The 21,861-nt window shown below is 37.2% G+C and overlaps 1 protein-coding gene across 1 annotated transcript in view; it reads right to left on the bottom strand.

Annotated features, from left to right (window-relative positions):
* The window catches only part of Septin10 (septin 10), a 78,743-nt gene that overhangs the window by 48,373 nt on the left and 8,509 nt on the right, over window positions 1-21,861 (bottom strand). Inside the window, exon 2 of the mRNA XM_047522674.1 lies at window positions 1,892-1,960. Coding sequence (XP_047378630.1) covers window positions 1,892-1,960 — 69 coding nt within the window. The remainder of the gene's footprint in view (window positions 1-1,891; window positions 1,961-21,861) is intronic.

The following is a 21,861-nucleotide window of genomic DNA, read 5'->3' as shown; positions in this document are numbered from 1 at the left end:
TTGAAAATATAATCATTTATTATTTAAAGCAATACCAAAAACAATGTGTTAGCTATTGCTTTAAACATACAAGATACATGTAGAAGTAAAATGAATGAAAGCACAAAAGATGGGAGGAAGAATAGACATACAGTTGCAAGATTTCTATATTATATATATGATCATATTATTTGAAGGTTATGTGTGATAAATTAAAGGCTAGATCAACTTCTTTAAAAAGAAAAAAGTACTAAAGAGGTATACCTAATAAGCCAAGTGGAAATAAAATGGAATCAATGTTAAAAATACTCATTAATCCAAAAAAGGCATATCATTGAATGCACACAAAATAACTAAAATTTAAAAGACTGATGATGTGAGGTTTTGAAGATAGAAGAACAAATAGAATACTGAGAATGTGCTGGTGCAAATGCAAAATGGTACAGTGACTTTGGAAAAATGATGGGTAGCTTGAAAAAAATCCCACCTGGGGGTTAAAGCATACATCCAAATAAGGACAAACATTAGTAACAGTTTTATTCCCAATAATCGAAAACTGGAAACAACTCAAATGTATAAATGGTGAATAGACAAATTGCAGCATATATTGATACATGTCCCAACAGGTATGAATCTTTTAAAACTAAGTATTCAAACAGTGATTTATTTACTATGATTTGTGTAAAACTAAACATTTTTATATATGCATACATTCTTAAATATATATGACTATGGAAGGAAATGCCTCCAAAGGTAGTGACAGACTAATCAGAGGAGATACACAAGGGAGGAGACACAGAGGTCAGGTGAGAAAGAATTGCCTTTTACTATGTGCAGTGGGCAGAATAATGAGATAGCCCCTGGCATGCCAACACCTTGTCTCAGTTATTAATAAATCTAATCTGGGTACAGTTGAGAAATCTTGCAGATGTGATGTAGGTGCCAAATCAGGTAACTAGAAAAGGAGGACAATCATGGGTAGGCCTGACCTACAAGGCAAGACCTTATAGGGCCTGGGCATTCCTGGCTAAAAAGATCTGGGGGAAAAAAAAAAAAAAAAGATCTGGCTTAAGAGATCTGAAGCACAAAGGAGATATGACTTGTCAGAAGTTCTGCTTGATTGGCTTTTAGAATCGAAGGACCCATGTGGCAAGGAAGAGAAAATGGTTTCTAGGAACTGATGGAAGCCCTGTCAGAAAGGAACTGGATTCTGCCAGTGACTTGAAAAAGCTGGAAAGGGAACTCTGCATAAAAACCCAGTCATCTGAAACCATCTTGAAAACAAGAGACTCTAGCTATTGGAGCACAGAACTAAAGGATATTATTTCATCTCACTGAATTACCATGCTTATGCTTGCAATTTCCTGTTTTTAACAGCATACCTCTTTCATCAAGTTAAATTTACCCCTCTTTTTAAATATAACTTTTAATATGCATTACCAAAACCATCCCTACTGTACAGGCACACTCAGAAGGACCCTGGAAACATCAGGTCTAATCAGGAAAGCATCTGTGGAGACCACCCAGTTGGACTTCACATTGTGTCATGTAAAGTTCTGTGCAATGTGCCCAGCTAAAGCAGTGCCAGTCTTTTTGTCCCCTCTCCCAGAACTGTGCTGGGATCTAATCATGCTAGTTTTTTTTTTTGTTGTTGAGGCAACTGGAATTTTAATCTGCTTAAAGCCAAAACCAAAAGAACTAAAAAATAAAATAGAAAACAATTTAATAGGATAATCAACAATTATTCACTCTATCACTGATATTTCACTTGAATCAAGAGAAAAGTTAATTCACATTCATGGTGAATACAAACAAGTCTTCAACACAAGTGTCTACGAATTCTCTGAGTAGTTATTTTTAAATCATAAAAGTATTTAGAGGATAATATGTAACCTATTTCAAAGAAACTTACTCTCTCTTCAACTTCACATGCTTCTGAGGGCATAGAAGCTGTTCTGAATGCCACGTGAGAATGAAAGAGCTGGAAAAGAAAAAAAAAAGGCTTTTAAAATAAAACAATTATTACACTATAAACCTTTACTTAAATGATGTATTTACATTAGAAACGGGATATAATATTGCTGTTATCACCAAGTTTTGACTTACAAGTGTATACTATGGACTCATGTTTAAATTTTTTGGCTTTCTTACTGGTTAAGCAAATAATAAATAATATTCAACATATACAGGAATATAGACACAAACAAAAAATAAACCAGTAAACTCCCATTTACAAAGAGAAGAGCAAAGAATGCTGCTTTTATTTAAAAGATTCACAGGATGAAAACAGAAAAGTAAGTTATTTCACTTAAAATATACTCTACAAGCCAAGGGAGCACTCAAAACTAGTTATGACCACTGCAGCACTCCAGGGAAATAGAAATGTTAAGGATAATCCTCAGCAATTTAGCGAGGTCCTAAGCAACTGAGCAAGACCCTGTCTCTAAATCTAAAAAAAAAAAAAAGGGTGGGGGGCTGGGGATGTGGCTCAGTGTTGAAGTACATCTGGGTTCAATTCCTAGTACAAAAAAAAAAAAAAGAATCATTCAATGTCTGGGAAAGTAGGGATTTTAAAACATGAACAGGTCCCTCAGTCACCCAATTAAAATAAAAATAACTATCACTTACAGAACTCCTATTATATGCTCATCACTGTGTTAGCTCATTAAGCACAATTTCTTTTCTTCGTGTGCGTGTGTGTGTGTGTGTGTGTGTGTGTGTGTACACCAGGGATTAAACCCAGGACCTCACACATGCTAAGCAAGAGCTCTACCAACGAACTACATTCCCAGACCTACCGCCCACCCCTTTGGTGCCAGGGATTGAACCCAAAGGTACATAACCACTGAGACACATCCCCTGCCCCTTTTAATCTTGCCAAATTGCTTAGGGCCTTGTAAGTTGCTGAGGCTGGCTTTGAATTTGTGATCCTCCTGACTCAGTCTCCTGAGTCACTGATATTACAGGTGTACACCAAAATGCCCAGTTTCCCAGTCCTTTTTATTTTGAGACAAGGTCTCAACTGAGTTCTCGGGCTGGCCTCAAACTTGCAATTGTCCTGCTTCAGCTTCCCAAGTAGCTTGGATTACAGGCAAAAGTCACTGTGCCTGACTTAATACAATTTCTTATTTCATCTTTATAACACCCATGAGCTATACTTACTACCATTCTCACAGTTTAGATGAAAGATTAGGAATCAGAAAGGCTGAGAAATCATACAATCCAGTAGGCTGTATACACAGGTCTGATTCAATTTGCAAAGTTGGTGCTCCTTCTAAGTGCCCCAACTTGCAAACCAAATACCAAATGTTACTTTTTGCAACAGTAGGAAATGAGGGATGACAGATATTATGATGTAGATATGAGGTGTCCCCAAAAAACACGTGTGAGGCAATGCAAGAATGTTCAGAGGTGAAATGATTACATTATGAGAACTTTCACCTAGTCAGTGGATTAATCCAATGATATGAACTAACTGGGTGGTAACTACAGGCAGGTAGGGTGTAGGTTGAGGAAACAGGTCACTGAGTGCGCCTTTGGAGGTTATATTTTGTCCCTGCATTGCCATGGCCTGCGTTGTCTTCCTCCACCAACCCTTCTGTCATAAAGTTCCACATCACCATAGGCCCAGAGCTACTGAGCTGGCTGACCACGGATTGAATCTTTGAAACTGTGAGCCAAAATAAACTTTTCTTCCTCTAAATTGGTCTTGTCAGGTATTTTGGTCACAGTGACAAAAAGCTAACTAAAACAAGAGGTATAAATTAAACTCTGATCATTTCAAGTCACTGCTATCCTAGTGTGGCATAAGATACAAGGAAATGCAACATTTTAAAATGTAACACTAAGCTGGGCACAGTGGTGCATGCCTATAATCCCAGAGACTCAGGAGGCTGAGAAAGGAGGATCGCAAGTTTGAGGCAGTTTTGGTGAGACTCTTGTCTCAAAATAAAAAATAAAAAAGAGCTGGGAATGTAGCTCAGTGATTAAGCACCCCTGGGTTAGAACCCCAGTACCAAAATAAATAAATAAATAAAAATAGAAAGAAATACTAAGGCCTCTTGTGCATCCTTCCAAAGAACTGTACAAATAGAAGCACATGCTTGTACAGGGCTCCTTCTTGTACAGAATGGTAACTGATACTCTGCACTGGGGTTTTCTTACTTACTCTCTCTTGAATACTTTCACACAACTACACAGGCCTATCTCATTCTCTCTATGTTGTAGTGAACTATTCTGTACATTACCACATAGTACACATGGATGTTCTCTCTTTGAGACAGTCCTGCCATGTGTCATACAATGAACTGTGTTGCAACACATAGCTTTGCCCACATGTGTGGTGAAAGGGGGAACCTTACTGCTGTGCTCCTGAAACATTACCCCCAGCATATTTCTATTTCTCTCTCTCTCTCTCTCTCTCTCTCTCTCTCTCTCTCTCTCTCTCTCCACACGCACACACATACACACATACACACACAGATACACAATTACCCATTAATACTGGATTTTTATAGAATGCTAACAGAAATTTTCCTCTACTACATTCTGGTAAAATAAGCTTGACTGACCCTGTGATTTAACACTACAGGAATGAGTGTTTTCAAATCTTTAGTAGTTAATTGAACGCATTCTTCCAATAAGAAATGATTCTTGTAGGCTGGAAGTTGCTCCTATATAAAAGTACACAACAAAAGTTTTGTCATGCAGGCTGGGGTTGTGGCTCAGTGGTAGAGGGCTTGCCTAGCATGTATGAGCCACTGGGTTCGATTTTCAGCACCACATTAAAAATACTGTGTCCACCTACAGCTAAAAATATTTTAAAAGTTTTGTCATGAAGACACAGATGAGTTGCAAAACACACTAGAAAGAAGGGAGAATTTCATATTTGGAGGAAGTGAACTATGAATATAAGAATTTAGTTGGAGAAAAGGATTCGTTAGTCTTAGGCTGCAAAGTATGAATAAGGTTAGAAGGGACAGATTAAGGGAAATTGGAAGTGTTCACTTAAGAGTACATTTAATGCCACAGAAAATACCTAGTTCGGGGCTCTGTTATCTAATGATAACTGGGTTAGACAGAATATTCCATGCTCATTGTCACTTCTTGACACAACTTACCAACTACTCATACCTTAATATGTACGTCTACTGTAAGTGATGTGCTACACATCTGATTCCCTGAGGTTATACTGTGCTCACCTGTCAACCACTCAATTAGTGACAAACTTTTAAAAACTAATAGTAAGAAAGTGGCATTCAGTTTTCAATCCAATGAGAGCATATGATTAAATTCTGTAAAATATAGTTTAGTAGGCAATTGGGTTGGTAAGTAAATTTTGCTTAGGAAAAAAAATGATAGATTTTATACCCATTCATCATTAAACTTTAACAAAACCTACCTTAAATTTCTATTATTTATGTAGATAAGGATTCTGTCCCTCGAATTCATTGTTCTAGACAAGGGAATGCCATAGCCATTCGCAGAATGTTTCTCGGCAAGGGAAGGAAAGTTGTTATCAAGATGGTATCAGTTTGGCTGGGAAAAAACTAAACATTTCCCCACCACAGCTGGCTGACAGGAAAAGGTCATGTCTCCCAAGGGCCCTAGAACAAAACCTGTGCCTCTGCTGTATTGTTCTAAACTGAGATTTTGAAAAAGGTAGAGAATCTGATCTTTCTCCAATAAGCCCAAATGTTCTGGCACTTCTTGCTGTGATTCATTAAATATTACAACTTTTTACAAAAGTATGTATTAGACTTTGCTAGGAGTTAAAGTTCTGATATCTAGGTTTTTAAAAATGTGTTTGAATGCAATACATATGTGTGTGTATATATACATAATACATATTTCATATACACATGAAATATAAACTACAAAAAAAAGAAAATTGACCACGTAGTCAAGGGAAGGTTGTGGCTTTGCTAATGTCTTACTTTTGTTTTTTGGAAAGAGATTGTCACTGCCTGTTACAAGTTGACATTTCTCTGAGATACACTTAGAAGGTCAAGGGCCATGTCTTAAGGCCAGCGCTGTGATTTGTTCATAGTAAGTAGAATGGTTAATGGCCTAACAGATTGGAATTCCTCTTACAGGATTTTTTTTTTTTTTTAAACCATATCATTTCTTAGCACCACACCAAACTCTTTGTATGTCAATTGAGGGATTCACTCAATTATTGTTCTCTTTGTTAGTTTACCTTCAACGATGTCCTGCTAACTTACTAAAAACTGTTTCTAAAGTAAAACTTGTTTTGGAAATTTGAGTCAAGTAGTACCAGTGGAAAATATTAAAAACAATTATTTGTATTACTTTTATATGACTTATTCACGCTTCCTAGTCAGAACATTTATAAACTGAGATTTTAAGTAAGTTTTGGCAGACATTCAAAATTACAGTAAATAAATCAACGAAAGTAGGTATCTAATATGAACTTAGGTAAATTAAACCTAGGTGTTATTAGTCAAACTTTAATGATGAATGAGTACAAAAACTATCTTATTTTTGTTTCCTTTTTCCATGTTTTAAAAGTCATGTTTTATTGGCGCATAATAGTGGCATTCTAAACCTACCTTATTTTTGTTTAAGCAAATTGTACTTAACAACCCAACTGCTTAATGAACTACATTTCACAAAATCTAATCACATACTATCATTTGGTTAAAAATTGAAAGTCACTTTCTTACGGTAATTTTTAAGAGCTTAATTGTACTAAAATTCTATAATTTTATACAATACAGTCTCATGGATTCAGGTATGTGGCACATCATTTACGCTAGACACACATGTTCAGGTGTGAACAAAGCATACGTTATGTCACGAAGTGATATTGAGTATAGAATGTTCTACTGCCTTGAGTAGTTTATCTAATGCAAGGGTTAGGTCCCCTAACCAGATATTTTCTGTGGCACTCAGTAGAATCTATGTGGAGTCCAGAATGATTTCCTCACTTGGTTACTCATGTATTACAATAATCAATTCCTCTTAACCTCTTAACCTCATTCATTTCTTTGCAGCCTAAGACCAGTGAATCCCTTTCTTCTACCAAATTCATTGCTTGATTTCTCCAAATATGAAATTCTGCCTCCCTGCCGGTACTCAGGAAGCATGCCACACTGATATGACTATGCTGCTATTTAACCTTCCAGGGTCTGAGCCAGTGCTCCACAAGCAGCCCACTCTCCTCATTAGACAGCTCTCTTCCTCAGTCATTTCCTCCACTGTGTCAAATTCTGCCTCTCTGGCCCACTCCAGTTCCTGGTTTTTCTAGGGAAGTTTCTTTTCTTAAGATAGATCACAGGGCTGGGGATATACCTCAGTTGGTAAAGTGCTTGCCTTGCAAGCACAAGGCCCTGGGTTCAATCCCCAGCACCTCAAAAAAAAAAAAAAGATAGATCAAAGATGTTTGAATACACTTTGCTGCCCCTTGATTCTCTGATGGCGCAAGAAGCTAACAAGTTGGGGAAAAGTCAAGTTTCTTTGACTCACCACACTAGTAAGTATTTTCCAAAACTTTAAAAAATTATGTGTAATACATGGAACTATAAAATAACTTGGACAAAATTTAGATGCATTTTGGTTACCTTGTAGTGTGAAAAGATATTCTGAACTTTACAGTATGAGAAAAGGCAGTATGCTAGAGAGCTGCTTCCTACACTGAGTGGGAAGCAAGGTTAACTATTTTCTGAGGTCCCTTTCAACTCAGATTTTATGACTCTTACTTTTTAAAAGAAATCATGAAAAGACAGTAATATGGTGACGAATGAAGAAGTTATGAAAATGCATGTATAGACAGGAAGGATTAAGGAAAGATACAATAAAATTATATCTCCCGGGTGGGAAGAATGTGGAACTAAATCTCAAAGCTTATTTAAATGAAAAGTAGATGAGCATATGTCTCTAAAAATTTGTCAATGTCTTCGGTAGACAAATTTCTAGAGACATATGCTCCTCCCAAACTGAACCAGGAAGACATACACAATTTAAACAGATCAATATCAAGCAATGAAATAGAAGAAGCCATTAAAAATCTACCATCCAAGAAAAGCCCAGGACCAGACGGATTCTCAGCCGAGTTCTACAAGACCTTCAAAGAACTCATTCCAATACTTCTCAAAGTATTCCAGGAAATAGAAAAGGAGGGTACCCTGCCGAACTCATTCTATGAAGCTAATATCACCCTCATACCCAAACCAGGAAAAGACACATCAAGGAAAGAAAATTTTAGACCAATATCATTGATGAATATAGATGCAAAGATCCTTAACAAAATATTGGCAAACCGTATCCAAAAACATATTAAGAAAATTGTGCACCACGATCAAGTGGGGTTCATCCCTGGAATGCAAGGATGGTTTAACATCCGTAAATCAATAAACATAATCCACCATGTCAATAGACTTAAGGATAAGAATCATATGGTTATTTCAATTGACGCAGAAAAAGCGTTTGACAAAATACAACACTCCTTCATGCTCAAAACACTAGAAAAAATAGGGATAGTAGGAACATACCTGAACATTATAAAGGCTATTTATGCTAAGGCCATGGCCAACATCATTCTGAATGGAGAAAAACTGAAACCATTCCCTTTAAAAACGGGAACAAGACGGGGATGTCCTCTTTCACCACTTCTATTCAACATTGTCCTCGAAACTCTAGCCAGAGCAATTAGGCAGACTAAAGAAATTAAAGGGATACAAATAGGAAGCTGTCACTATTTGCGGATGACATGATTCTATATTTAGAGGATCCAAAAAACTCCTCCAGAAAACTTCTAGACCTCATCTATGAATTCAGCAAAATAGCAGGCTATAAAATCAACATGCATAAATCTAAAGCATTTTTATATGCAAGCAACGAAACAGCTGAAAGGGAAACGAGGAAAACAACTCCATTTGCAATAGCCTCAAAAAAAAAAAATAAAATACTTGGGAATCAATCTAACCAAAGAGGTAAAAGATCTCTACAATGAAAACCACAAAACATTGAAGAAAGAAATTAAGGAAGAGCCTAGAAGATGGAAAGATCTCCCATGTTCTTGGATAGGCAGAATTAATATTGTCAAAATGGCCATACTACCAAAAGTGCTATACAGATTCAATGCAATTCCAATTAAAATCCCAATGACGTACCTTACAGAAATAGAGCAAGCAATTATGAAATTCATCTGGAAGAATAAGAAACCCAGAATAGCTAAAGCAATCCTTAGCAGGAAGAATCAAACAGGGGGTATCGCAATACCAGAACTTCAACTATACTACAAATCAATAGTAACAAAAACAGCATGGTACTGGCACCAAAACAGACAGATAGATCAACGGTACAGAATAGAGGACACGGACACAAACCCAAATAAATACAATTTTCTAATACTAGACAAAGGTGCCAAAAATATGCAATGGAGAAAAGATAGCCTCTTCAACAAATGGTGCTGGGAAAACTGGAAATCCATATGCAATGGAATGAAACTAAACCCCTATCTCTCACCCTGCACAAAAATCAACTCAAAATGGATCAAGGACCTTGAAATCAGACCAGAGACCCTGCACCTTACAGAAGAAAAAGTAGGTCCAAATCTTCAACATGTTGGCTTAGGATCAGACTTCCTTAACAGAACTCCCATAGCACAAGAAATAAAAGCAAGAATCAATAACTGGGATAGATTTAAACCAAATAGCTTCATCTCAGCAAAGGAAACTATCAGCAACGCGAAGAGAGAGTCTATAGAGTGGGAGAAAATCTTTGTCACTCATACTTCAGATACAGCACTAATTTCCAGAATCTATAAAGAACTCAAAAAACTCTACACCAAGAATACAAATAACCCAATCAACAAATGGGCTAAGGAAATGGACAGATACTTCACAGAAGAAGATCTACAAGCAATGAACAGATATATGAAAAAATGTTCAACATCTCTAGTAATAAGAGAAATGCAAATCAAAACCACCCTAAGATTCCATCTCACCCCAATTAGAATGGCGATTATTAATACTAGCAACAATAGGTATTGTCGAGGATGTGGGGAAAAAGGTACACTCGTACATTGCTGGTGGGGCTGCATATTAGTGTAGCCGCTCTGGAAAGCAGTGTGGAGATTCCTTAGAAAACTTGGAATGGAACCACCATTTGACCCAGCTATCCCACTCCTTGGCCTATACCAATAGGACTTAAAATCAGCATACTACAGTTATGCAGCCACATCAATGTTCATAGCTGCTCAATTCACAATAGCCAGATTGTGGAACCAACCTAGATGTCCTTCAATTGATGAATGGATAAGAAACTGTGGTATATATATACAATGGAATATTACTCATCCATAAAAACAATAAAATCATGGCATTTGCAGGCAAATGGATGAAATTGGAGAATATCATGCTAAGTGAGATAAGCCAATCTCAAAAATCCAAAAGACGAATGATCTCACTGATAAGCGGATGATGACACGTAATGGGGGGTGGGAGGGGGGCAAGAATGGAGGAAGGAGGGACTGTATAGAGTGAAAAAAAAAGATTTTTTTCTTTTGATGATGAATATTTATTTATTAATAAGAACTTTAACAGATTAGAACTTTTGTAGCATTGTTATTTACAAAATGCTTTTAATTTGTGGCTTTCTAAAAAAATTATCTTTCTCTTCAAGTTTATTCTCTCTGATATGGCCTTGAAAATATAAATCCAAACTTCATAAAATGAAAAAAAGAAAAGTAGATGGCTTGAATTCTGGGAGAAGGCAAGGTGACAGAAAAGTCAATCAAATTTGAGAAGTAGCCAGGCATCATGGTACATTCAAAATAAAAACATAAGAAGGGATAAGGATGTAGCTCAGTGGTAAAGCGACCTTAGGTTCAATCCTTAGTACTTTTTTTGAGAAGTCATTTACTAAGCCTGGAAAGAGCAAATGGGAGAGGAGCTGGACTTAAAACAGATAAGGAATACTTTGGGAAAACATAAATACTTAGGAAAAAGTATAAAAACTATCAATATATATTTCTCATTTACTCCACAAATAAACACAGTATTTAATAAACAGTCTTACATTTTAAGTACATCATAAGAGACCCTAGGCAATATGGATCAAAGCTAAATAATTGGTATCCTTGTAATTTAAATTTTGGTACAGACAAAAAAACATACAACTAAAATATAGACAAGATACACAGGGTACAACAAATTCGCATAATCAAAAGGCATTGCAAAGAAAAAGCTTAGGCTAAGATTTGAAGGAGAAATGAGAATTTTCCTAGCAAATAAAGAGTGTAGAAGAATAAGCATATGCAAAAGATGAAATTATAACTGGTATAGTTGGAAAGCTTCAATGAGTTCTTTATCATTTAAGCCTAAGGAAGTTTTTATGTAAGTGCAAAGAGGACGGGAGAAGAGGTGCGGCTGCAGAGGGCACAGGAGGCTGCTGGTCCCTTTTGCCTTCAAGGTGACTTCATCAGCACCTCTGTTTGTCCTATGCTAAGATCACTGGAGGCAGGGAAACAAAATGAATCGGTGCAGGTTGAGGCAATTTCAGAAGTACAGTGGTGCCCCCACCCTATGCAGGGAGGATACATCCCAAGACCCCCAGTGGATGCATGATGTTTTTGTGTTTTGTGGTGGTTTTGGGAATTGAACCCAGGGCCCTTAAATGTGTTAGGCAAATGCTCTACCACTGAGCTACACTCTAGTCCCTCCCAGTGAATGAATGAAACTACAGTATGGATAATAATGCCTTTTCTGTTTTAACTAAGCACTTACCAAGAATATGCCTGTAACTTTTGTATTTTGAGGTACAACAGCAAAACTAACACCAATTTCTTTTTCCTTCCTCACAATTTCATGGAAAGATCACTTATAAATTTCTGCAATCTCAGCATATGATATTCCCCTCCCCTGTTAAATACAGAACATTTGTTTTTTCACTTAAAGGAAACATTTTACAAGTTCTCTTTAACATATCTGAGTTCCTAGCATTAATACTCTTGCACTATGGGGACATAAGTAAAGAGTTGTGTTCAAGAGTTACTTGAACACAAGCACTGCAAAACCTCACTTAACTACCAAGAGACTGATGGGGAGGCAACATATGTTGCATAAAAGGATGAGTGGAATGAAGGATAGATTGAAATCTCAGCATGCTACTCAGAAGGGCATGCAACCTAAAACTTATCAATTCTTTTATTTACGGAATTTTCAATTTAATATTCTTGAACCATGGGTAAATGAAACCTTGGAAAATGAAACTAAAGATAAGGGGAACTACTGTACTGAGGTTAAGGATCCTATGGCTACCTAAATTCTTCAAAGAGCTTCAGTCTAATCACCCAAATCTTTAGTTGAGTGTATAATTAAACTAGGGTAAATTTACATTATAATAAAAAACAAACATACAAGTCCTAGTGGTGATTCCCATTTTTCTTATTAAAGTTTTCAATGATTCCATAAGACTTGAGTACTAAAAATTCAGCCAAGATCACTAAGCCAGTTAGGCCTACATTTTAGTCTGAATTTAATTATATATTACTAGTACCAGATTGAAGTTTACAAGTATTATCCCATTTTTAAATCAGAAAAAGAAAAATCTTCAAAAGGCAAGGAAAAGTTACACCTATCAAGAGTCCATACTGAAATACTGTCAGTGGGTTTTATTATTACACAGATTAGAAGTAATGATTATGAAAATTAAGGGAAATCAATATAACATTAAGTAGCAAAAGAGGAATATATACTATATTGACAGTATGGCCACAAGTAACAATTATTTGTGAATATGAGCAAGCATATGTGAAGTCTAAATATTCCTCCCTGCTATTTTTTTTTTAAATGGTACTTACTGGTGATTGAATCAATTAATCATGCATGTTAGGCAAGCATTCTACCACAGAACTATATTCCCAGTCTTTATTTTAAAAGACTTTTTTTTATTTTTAATAGGTTCTTTTTAGTAACATATAACATTAGGATCAATTTTGACATAATTATAAAAGCATGGAATATAATTTACTCTAATTCAGTCCCCAGTACTTCCCCTTACACTCTCCCCTTGTTCCCTTCCCTCTATTCTATTGATCGTTTTATTATTTACTTGGTTGTTGTTTCTTTCAATTAGTGTCTTGTAGGTATACATCATGGTGAGATTCACTGTGGTATATTCATATACATACAAACAAAAATGTCAGATTCATTCCACTATTCTTCCCTTATCCTGGCCCTTCTCTCTCAAAACCCTTTAACTACTCCACTTATCTTTCTTATATTTTGATGGACCCTTCCCCCATCCTCCTCCTCCTCTTCTTATGCTTTCTTTCTCTCGCTCTCATTTTGGACTAGATTCCACATAAAATATTCAACCTTTGACATTTTGGGTCTGGTTTATTTCACTTGGTTATGATAAAATCCAGTTCCATCCATTCCTGACAAATGTCATTATTCCATTCTTCTTTATGGATGAGTAATACTCTATTGTGAGTATATATCACATTCCCTTTATCCATTCACCTGTTGAAGGACACCTCGGTTGGTTTCATAGCGTACTTGTTATGAACTGTGCTGCTATAAACAAGGATGTGACTGTATCCCTAGACTGTGCTAAATTTAGATCTTCTGGATAAAAACTAAGGAGTGGGATAGCTGCATCATATGGTGGTTCCATTCCCAGTTTTTTGAGGAATCTCCATAAAACTTTCCCGAGTAGTTGCACTAATTTGCAGTCCCAACAACATATGCATGTGCCTTTTCCCCCACATCCTTTCCAACACCTATTATTCTTGATAATTGCCATTCTGACTGGAGATAAAATCTCAATGTACTTTTGATCTGAATTTCTCTAATTGCTAGAGATAAACATTTTTTTCATATATTTGTTGGCCATTTTTACTTCTTTAAAGAAATGCCTGTTACTACTTTTTCCCATTTATTAACTGGATTATTTGGGGTGGTTTTGTGTTTGTGTGTGTGTGTGTGTTAAGTTTTTTGAGTTCTTTGTATATTCTGGATATTAATGTCCTATCTGAGGTACAGGTAGCAAAGCTCTTCTCCCATTCTGCAGGCACTCTCTTAATGTTCATTTCCTTTGCTGTGCAGAAGCTTTTTAATTCGATCTATTATTTTTGGTGCTTTAGGAGCCTTGTTAAGGAAAGTCAATTCCTGTGCCAATATTCTGGGAGTGTTGGGCCTATATTTTTTTCTAGCAGTTGCAGAGTTCTATCTAGTCTAATGCCTATGTCTTTGATGCACTTTGAGTTGACTTTTGTGTAGGGTAAGAAAGGAGTCAAGTTTTATTCCTCTACATAGGGATTTCTAGTTTTCCCAGCACCATTTGTTAAAAAGGCTATTTTTTCTCCAACGTATGCTTTCGGCACCTTTATCTAGTATCAGATAACTATTTACATGGGTTTGTCTCTGTTTCCTCTATTCTATTCCATTGGTCTTCATGCCTTTTGGGGGGCCAGTATCATTCTGTATTTGTTACTCTAGCTCTGTAGTATACTATGAGGTACAGGATTGTGATAGCTCCAGCATTGCTCTTTTTGCTCAAGATTGCTTTGGTTATCCTGGGTCTCTTATTTTTCCAAATGAATTTTAGAACTACTTTTCCTATTTCAGTGAAGAATGTTATTGGTATTTTGATGGGAACTACACTGAATCTATACAGTGCTTTTGATTTTCTTTCCTTAATGTGTCAGGTTTTGGTACTGGGGTAATACTTGTTTCATAATATGAATTTAGCAGTTCCCTCCGTTTCTATTTCATGTTGTAATTTCAGGAAAATGAAAGATCTGGCAGAATTTGGCTGAAAATCCTCTTGATCCTGGGATTTTCTGTTAGAAGGATTTTGATATCTGTTTCAATTTTATTACCTGAGATTGATCTATTAAAGTTGCTTCGATTTCATTACTTGATATTGATTTTATAAGTTTTCTATATCCTCATGATCATATGTCTCTAGGAATCTGTCAATATCCTAAGGATTTCCTAGTTCATTGGAAGTATAAATTTTCAAAACAGTTTCTGATGATCCTCTGGATTTCAGAAGTGTCTGTGGTGATATTTTCCTTTTCATCTCTAATTTTGTTATTTGCGTCTTCTCGTCCTTTTGAGCAGTTGAGCTACAGGTTTATCAATTTTGCTTACCCTTTCAAAAAAACCAACTCTCTTGTTTCATTGATCCTTTGTATTTTTTTTAATTCTCAATTTCATTGATTATGGTTCTGATTTTAATTATTTCCTGTCTTCTATTGATTTTGTGTTGGTTTGTTCTTTTGCTTCGGCCTTCAGGTGTACTGTTTATTTATTTGATATCTATTTTTTAATATATGACTTCATCACTATAAACTTTCCTCTTAGAACTGCCTTTTATACTCTCCTAGGGATTTTGATATATTGCTATTCTCATTTGTAAAATTTTTTTTCTTTTTCCTCTGCTATCCATTTGTCATTCAAAAGTGTATTAATCTCTGGCTGTTAAGAGTGGCTATTTTTTATCTTGTGATTGATTTCTAATTTCAATCCATTATTATGGTCTGATAAGATGCAAGGAATTATTTCTATTTTTTGTACTTATTAAGATTTGCTTTATGACCTAAAATATGGCCTATTTTAGAAAATTTTCCATGCACCTCTGAGAAGAAAGTTAATTCAGTCATTATGGATGAAACAGTCTATAGATGTCTGCTTGATTCATTTGATTAATAGTATCTTTTAGTTCTGAAGAATCTTGGTTTATGTCTGGATGACCTATCTAGTGGTGAGAAAAGTATGCTGAAGTCACCCAGTATTACTGTATTGTTGTCTATTTGATTCTTAATATTGAGAAGAGTTTGTTGTATGTACACCATTGTTTTGGGCATAAATATTTACAATCATTATATCTTGTTGGATGATTCCCTTATCAAGTATGAAGTGACCTTCTTTGTGTCTTTTGATTAATTTTAGATTGAGGTCCACTGTCTGAGTTGAGACTAGCTATCCCTGCATGTTTATGAGTAACATCTGCATGGTATAACTTTTCCTAACATTTGATCTTCAGTCTGCAGATATCTTTGTGAATTTCTTGCAAACAACATATTGAGTCTTATTTTTGAATACCATCTGCAAATCTATGTCTTTTGATTGAAGAGTTTAGACCATTTACATCTAGTATTATTATAGAAAGATGATTTTTATGTTCTGCCATTTTGATTTATTTGTTTAATTTAGACTTGATTCTCTTTTAATTGAATATTATTCTAGTGCAATTCATCCCTATGGTGGTTTTTATTATTTTTATTTTTCATTTCTTCATATTATTAAATTTGGTCTCTATGCTAAACCAGATTTGTTGAAAATTCTGATCATGGTCTCTTAACATCTTTTCTTTATGGTCAATTTTATTTTCAATATTATATACTTTGTCTTCAAGGCCTGAAAGTCTTCAAAGTGTTCTGATCTACTGGTGATGCTTTCTACAGAACTTTTAATTTGGCTTATTGAGTCTTTCATTTCCAGGATTTCTGTATGATTCTTTTTCAGAATCTCTTATTCTTTTTGTTGAAGTGATTAGTCACTTCCTGTGTTTTCTAATTTCATACCACACATCATCTTTTAGCTCAATGAACATTTTAACTATGAACTTTCTAAATTCTCTGACCTTTCCTTCACTGTATTGTCAGTGGAGTCAGTTGTTGGATTGTTATGGGCTACTTGGAGTGGCTTGTTCCCTTGCTTTTTCATATTGCTTGTATGTCTACCATCTATTTGGGATGATTATTGTTGCTGATTTTAACAAGGGACTACTTGGTAAGTTTCTTTCTCTTAAAAAGACCTGGGTTAGATGAATATCCAGGTATAAATACATTAATGTGTGATACCAGTATCAGCACCACTTCGAGAGAAGTCACTGAACAATCACTTCAAGTCATGTACTATTTGACCTTATCAAAAGCAAAGAATTTGTTGATACTGATCTCCACAGTTCATCTATTCCCAATATAAACCTGTAGTAAAGTTTTGGACAAGAATGAAAAATTAGTAATTAAGTATAGTAAAACTGCTATAACATTACATAAGGGCTGAAAAGGCAGAAGAAAGATTGAGCAAAAGAAAGAAAAAGAAAAGAGAGAAAACAATATAAAGCAAGGTAAAAAAGAGAAAAAGATGGATGGGAGTATTTGAGGTATTAACAAATAATGTAAGAGGGAGGATAAGGGGTAAAAGGGCTAGGAAAACAAAGAGAATGAGTCCAAATAATGCTTTAAACATTAGAAGAAAAACATTCAAATGGGCTGAAGGTGTAATGTTGGTTATTAGGGTAATAACTATCAATCAAGATAAAGAATAATACAGATGATCAGAGTTGATGTTAAGAGTTATTTATAGTAAACCATGCCAAGGTGAAGAAAATTCTTGCTGAATCTTGGTTTGGATTTCATTAGAATTTGGGGCATTTAGAAAATGTCCAACATTCCTTGTCTTTGGATCCCTCTAGAGGTACTGGGGCATAGCAGTCACTCCCCTAGTTGCTAAGGACCTCCCACCAGCTGGTTTTGGTTTGTCAGCTCAGGGGCCTGCAGCTGACTGCTCTGAGGGTGTGGTGTCATGTCTGCTGGTTGTTTCTATTGTGTGCAGGAGTTCCAGGTGCAGGGTTCTGTGTGATTGCTATAAATCTCCATGTACCCTCTCCCCTCTATAGGATCCCTTTCATGGTGGCATAGAGCCTAGTAACTGTCTACAAGCACAGGTACTGTGGTTGTGAATTCTCTGTGGGTGACCTGTGGTGCAAAAATATTCCCTATGGCCCACACATCTCAGTAGGGTACTGTCCTTACTACTCAACTGGTTCACTGGGGTTCTAGCTTCCACTGCCCCAGGTTGTGAAGGGCAGGTGCCGATTTCCTCTGTTAACTATAACCAAGGGATGGTTCAGAGAGTATACAAATAGTGAACACTTGGCATTCGTGGCTGAGGATGAGGCTAGGGACTGGGGGCTGGGTCGGGCTAGGAGCTACTGCTCTCTACTGCCTTTGAACTGGACAACTTTCCTCTTTGACTGACTTCTCAAGGGCTATGGTAATGATCTGGGCATCTTCCCTTTAAGCTTCCTGGGGACTCAGGCAACTTCTCATCATGGCTTTCTGCCAACTGCTCACATGATTCGAGACTGGTCCTTCTATGCTGCTGGATAACCAGGCAGTTTCCCTCTAGGATGGGCCCCAAGCAGACTGCAGCAGAGATCAGGGGACAGTTCCTCAGTCAACTCCCAGTAGTTCCTCGACCCCATGCCCCGTGTCAGTGGGCAGTGGCAGCAGCAGTCCTGTTGGCTCCCCTTTCCCCTTCCCTCTGCATGGAGACAAAATGGTCTTGCTGCTGGGATTTGCACTCTCACTTCTTCGAATTGCAGACATCCACTCCCGCCCTGCCCAGGCTCCTGCAAAGGCTGTATGGAGAGCTGAGTTAGGCAAGCACTTCCCAGTGGGATTGCTCTACCCCACTCTCCTTGGGGGTTTTAACAACTTTTAGCTAGTAGCAATCCCTCTACAAGTTCTTTCTAGACTGATTCTTAAGAGCTCCCACTGCAGAGGTACTCATGCTGGTTTCATCTGTTGCTCTCTAGAGGTGCAGAGATGCTATGTTGATTTAAGGGGGTAACTAGTCAGCTGTGGGCTCCACAAAATGGCTGTGGAGCCCAGGATGGCTTTCTATTCATGATTTGGTTTTAAACTCCTTGATCTGCTTCAAGGACACCAGAGCTTGTCATGCTTTAAATTTTTCTGCCTTTCTTTCCAAATGGTGTTAAAGGGGTGAGCTTATGTGCTTTTCTACTCCCCTCCCGCCAATGCCACTTTTCTCTCTCTCTCTCTCTCTCTCTCTCTCTCTCTCTCTCTCTCTCTCTCTCTCTCTCTCTCTCTCTCCCTCCCTCCCTCCCTCCCTCCCTCCCTCTTTTGCTCCTCCCCCGATCCCATCCTGGTCCATATTCAGGGTTAGGAAATGCTACGCTTGTTTTCTACTTTGGTAAGCAATCTTCAAGTCTCTCCAGGACTCAGATTTTGTAATATTGGGTCTTTATTGAGCATTTACTTTGTTACCCACCTCTTAGATCAGTTGTTTTTTTACTGTTTTCTTTCTGTGGGGAGATTGGGAATTGCTGCTTAGCTCTGTTCTGCCATCTGCAACCCCCAAGTCTTTCTTATTTTATTTTTGAGATAGGGTATCCCTAGATTGCACAGGCTGACCTTGAACTTATAATCTTCTTGCCTCGGTCTTCCAAGTAGCTGGGATTATAGGCATACACCATCATTCTCCACTAAAATATCTCATCTTCCTACATGAATTACCTACATGAATTCAGGAAGAAAAACTACAGCTCTTCCACAAATACTATAAAAATGCATTTGTTCAACAGACATATACTGAGTGCCTATGTTCTGGGAACTGTCCTAGGCACTGGGTTGTATAACTTAACAAAAGAAGGGGAGTAATTCCTGCTTTTAAGAAGCTTCTATTCCAATTAGGAGAAAACCTAACAAAAATAAAAGTAAAGCATAAAATGATAGAGAATTATAAACACAATAAAAAAATAGGGAAAGGGAAAGAAGAAATGTGGCAGTGACTTGACATGGGGATGGGTGCTATTTTGAATCAGGTGATTTGAGAAGGCCCACCTAAAAAGGTGACAGTTCATCAAAGACCTGAAGAGGTCAAAGGAGCAAAGCAGATGAAGAAGCTATCTGGAGGGAGAGCATTCTAGGTAGAGGGGTGAACAGCTACAGAGGTCTAGGAGAAGGTGTGTGCCTAATGAATACAAAAAACAGGATGGAGGTCAGAACAGAGGGAGAAGGAAGGAAAGAGAGCAGTTACAGAGGAATGAAGACAACATCAGACAGGGTTCTTATGACTTATTTCAAGAAATTGGCTTTGAAAGGTTTTTAGCATAAATGGGAATTCTCCTTGTTTTTAATGGTTCACTGCAGCAGTTTACAGTTGAGAGTAAACTGAAAAATGGCAGATAAAAACAAGATCAGTTAAGAGGCCACTGCATTAACCTACAAAAAGAGATGACATCAGCATGTTAGCAGTTAGGGAGAAATGAGATGTGGTGGAAACTTGGATCTACTTCAAAGGCAGAACCAACAGCATTTGCTGTAGGCTCAAAATGGGATATGAAAAGAGAGGTATGGAGTATAGTTCCAAAGTTTTGAATGTGAATAACTGGGAAGGTGGAGCTCCCATTCACTGGAATTATAAGACTAGAGGGGAGGACTGGGGAAGACCACGAGTTCATTCTAGAGCTTGTTAACAACGGAGATGCCTATTAGATATTGAAGTAAAGGTACTGAGTAGGTAGTTGCAAAAAGTCAAGACTGCAAAGATATCTGGACTAAGGTAGAAATTTTGAAGTCTTGTTTCAGTCAGTACTGTATACTGTCTGATGAGGTGAAATCACCCAGGGAGTGAAGGTGTAATGAACAGAGAAGGAATTACAGAAATGAGCTATGGTTCCCCACTTAAAGGCTGGGGAATTAAGAAGCAACACTTCAAAAAATCAAGAAACAGTCAAAGAGGGTGAAAGAAATGTAGGAGCCTATGGAGTACTTGAAGCCAAGCAGGGAAAAAAAAAAAAAAAAAGTATTTCCCAGGCAGGAGAATGCCACTCCTATTTATTTACATGTTGTACTTTCATGCCGCAATAGTGAAGTTGTATAGTTTCTGACAGAGACTGCAGGGCTCACAAAGTTGAGAATATTTACTATTTGACTCTTTAAAGAAAAGGTTTATCAACTATTGATCTAAAAGAATGAGATGGTGAATGAACTGGGAAAACACAATTTTTCGCTATAATGAAGGCCTCTTGAAGAGTTGCTAGAGTTTGGATCTAAAATGTACCCTAAAGTGCCATGTTACAGAGCCTTGCCCCTCAACTTGGTACTTCTGGGAAGTGGTAGACACCTTTAAAGGGTGGAGCATAGCGAGGAGAGGCAGGTCTTAGATCATTTGGGGTATGCGAGTCTCTTGCTTTTTCTCTTTTGCCTCCTGTTCCCCATGAGATGAACAGCTTTGTTCTATCACTTACCCCTGCCATGATGTGCTGTCTCTTCCCTAGCCCACAAATGATGAAGCCAATCATGGACTGAAACCTCCAAAAAATTGCAAGCCAGTATAAACCTTTTCTTTTTATAAGTTGATAACCTCAATTATTTTGTTACAATAACAGAAAGGGAACTAACACAAGAGTAAGGTCATAAAGTTAAAGGGAGACAATTCAGCATGATTTTCCTCCATCATTCTCCGTTGTGAGGGCACAAGAATAGAGTCCAGGGACAGTTTAGTTTACTTAGGTGTGGGCTTTGGACAGGAGAGAATAAGGCAAAAGATAAAGTTCAGCACTTTCAGGATCTTACTATAAATGGCTATTATCACGGAGTCAAAGCAGGGAAGAAAAGTGGAAAGAAGGTAGAAAGGACATAAGGGAAACACAAAAGATAGTAGATTAGCAGATTAGGTAACAGAATTAAGGGACTTTGAGTACTAAGGAAGTAAATAAGCAAGGTAGAAGGTAAGGTCGGAGTAGAATGACTGAAACAGACTGTGATGGGTACAGCTGTTGGTAATGACAAGGCTGAGGTATTAACTGCAAGGAGTGGCTAAAGTAACAGAGAGAGAACACTGAAGGAGATGAAGGCAAACACTAAGAAGGCAGGGGAATTAAGGGATAATCTAAACAGATACTAAAATCTCCCAGATTTTTGACAGGCCTAATGCTAGACAAATACAGAGTCGGTAACCAAACTTGGGTAGAGGTGGGGTTTCAGGAATGTCAACAAAGAGAGGCAAGTGAGTAGATGGCATGACAACTGAGTGACTTCAAACTGTTACAAAGGAGAGGAGAATGATGTGGAAGTGGCAGTGAGGGGCA

The sequence above is a fragment of the Sciurus carolinensis genome, chromosome 13 (genome assembly GCF_902686445.1).
Source record: "Sciurus carolinensis chromosome 13, mSciCar1.2, whole genome shotgun sequence".
NCBI lineage: Eukaryota > Metazoa > Chordata > Mammalia > Rodentia > Sciuridae > Sciurus > Sciurus carolinensis.
This window is presented reverse-complemented; position numbering and strand designations above follow the sequence as displayed.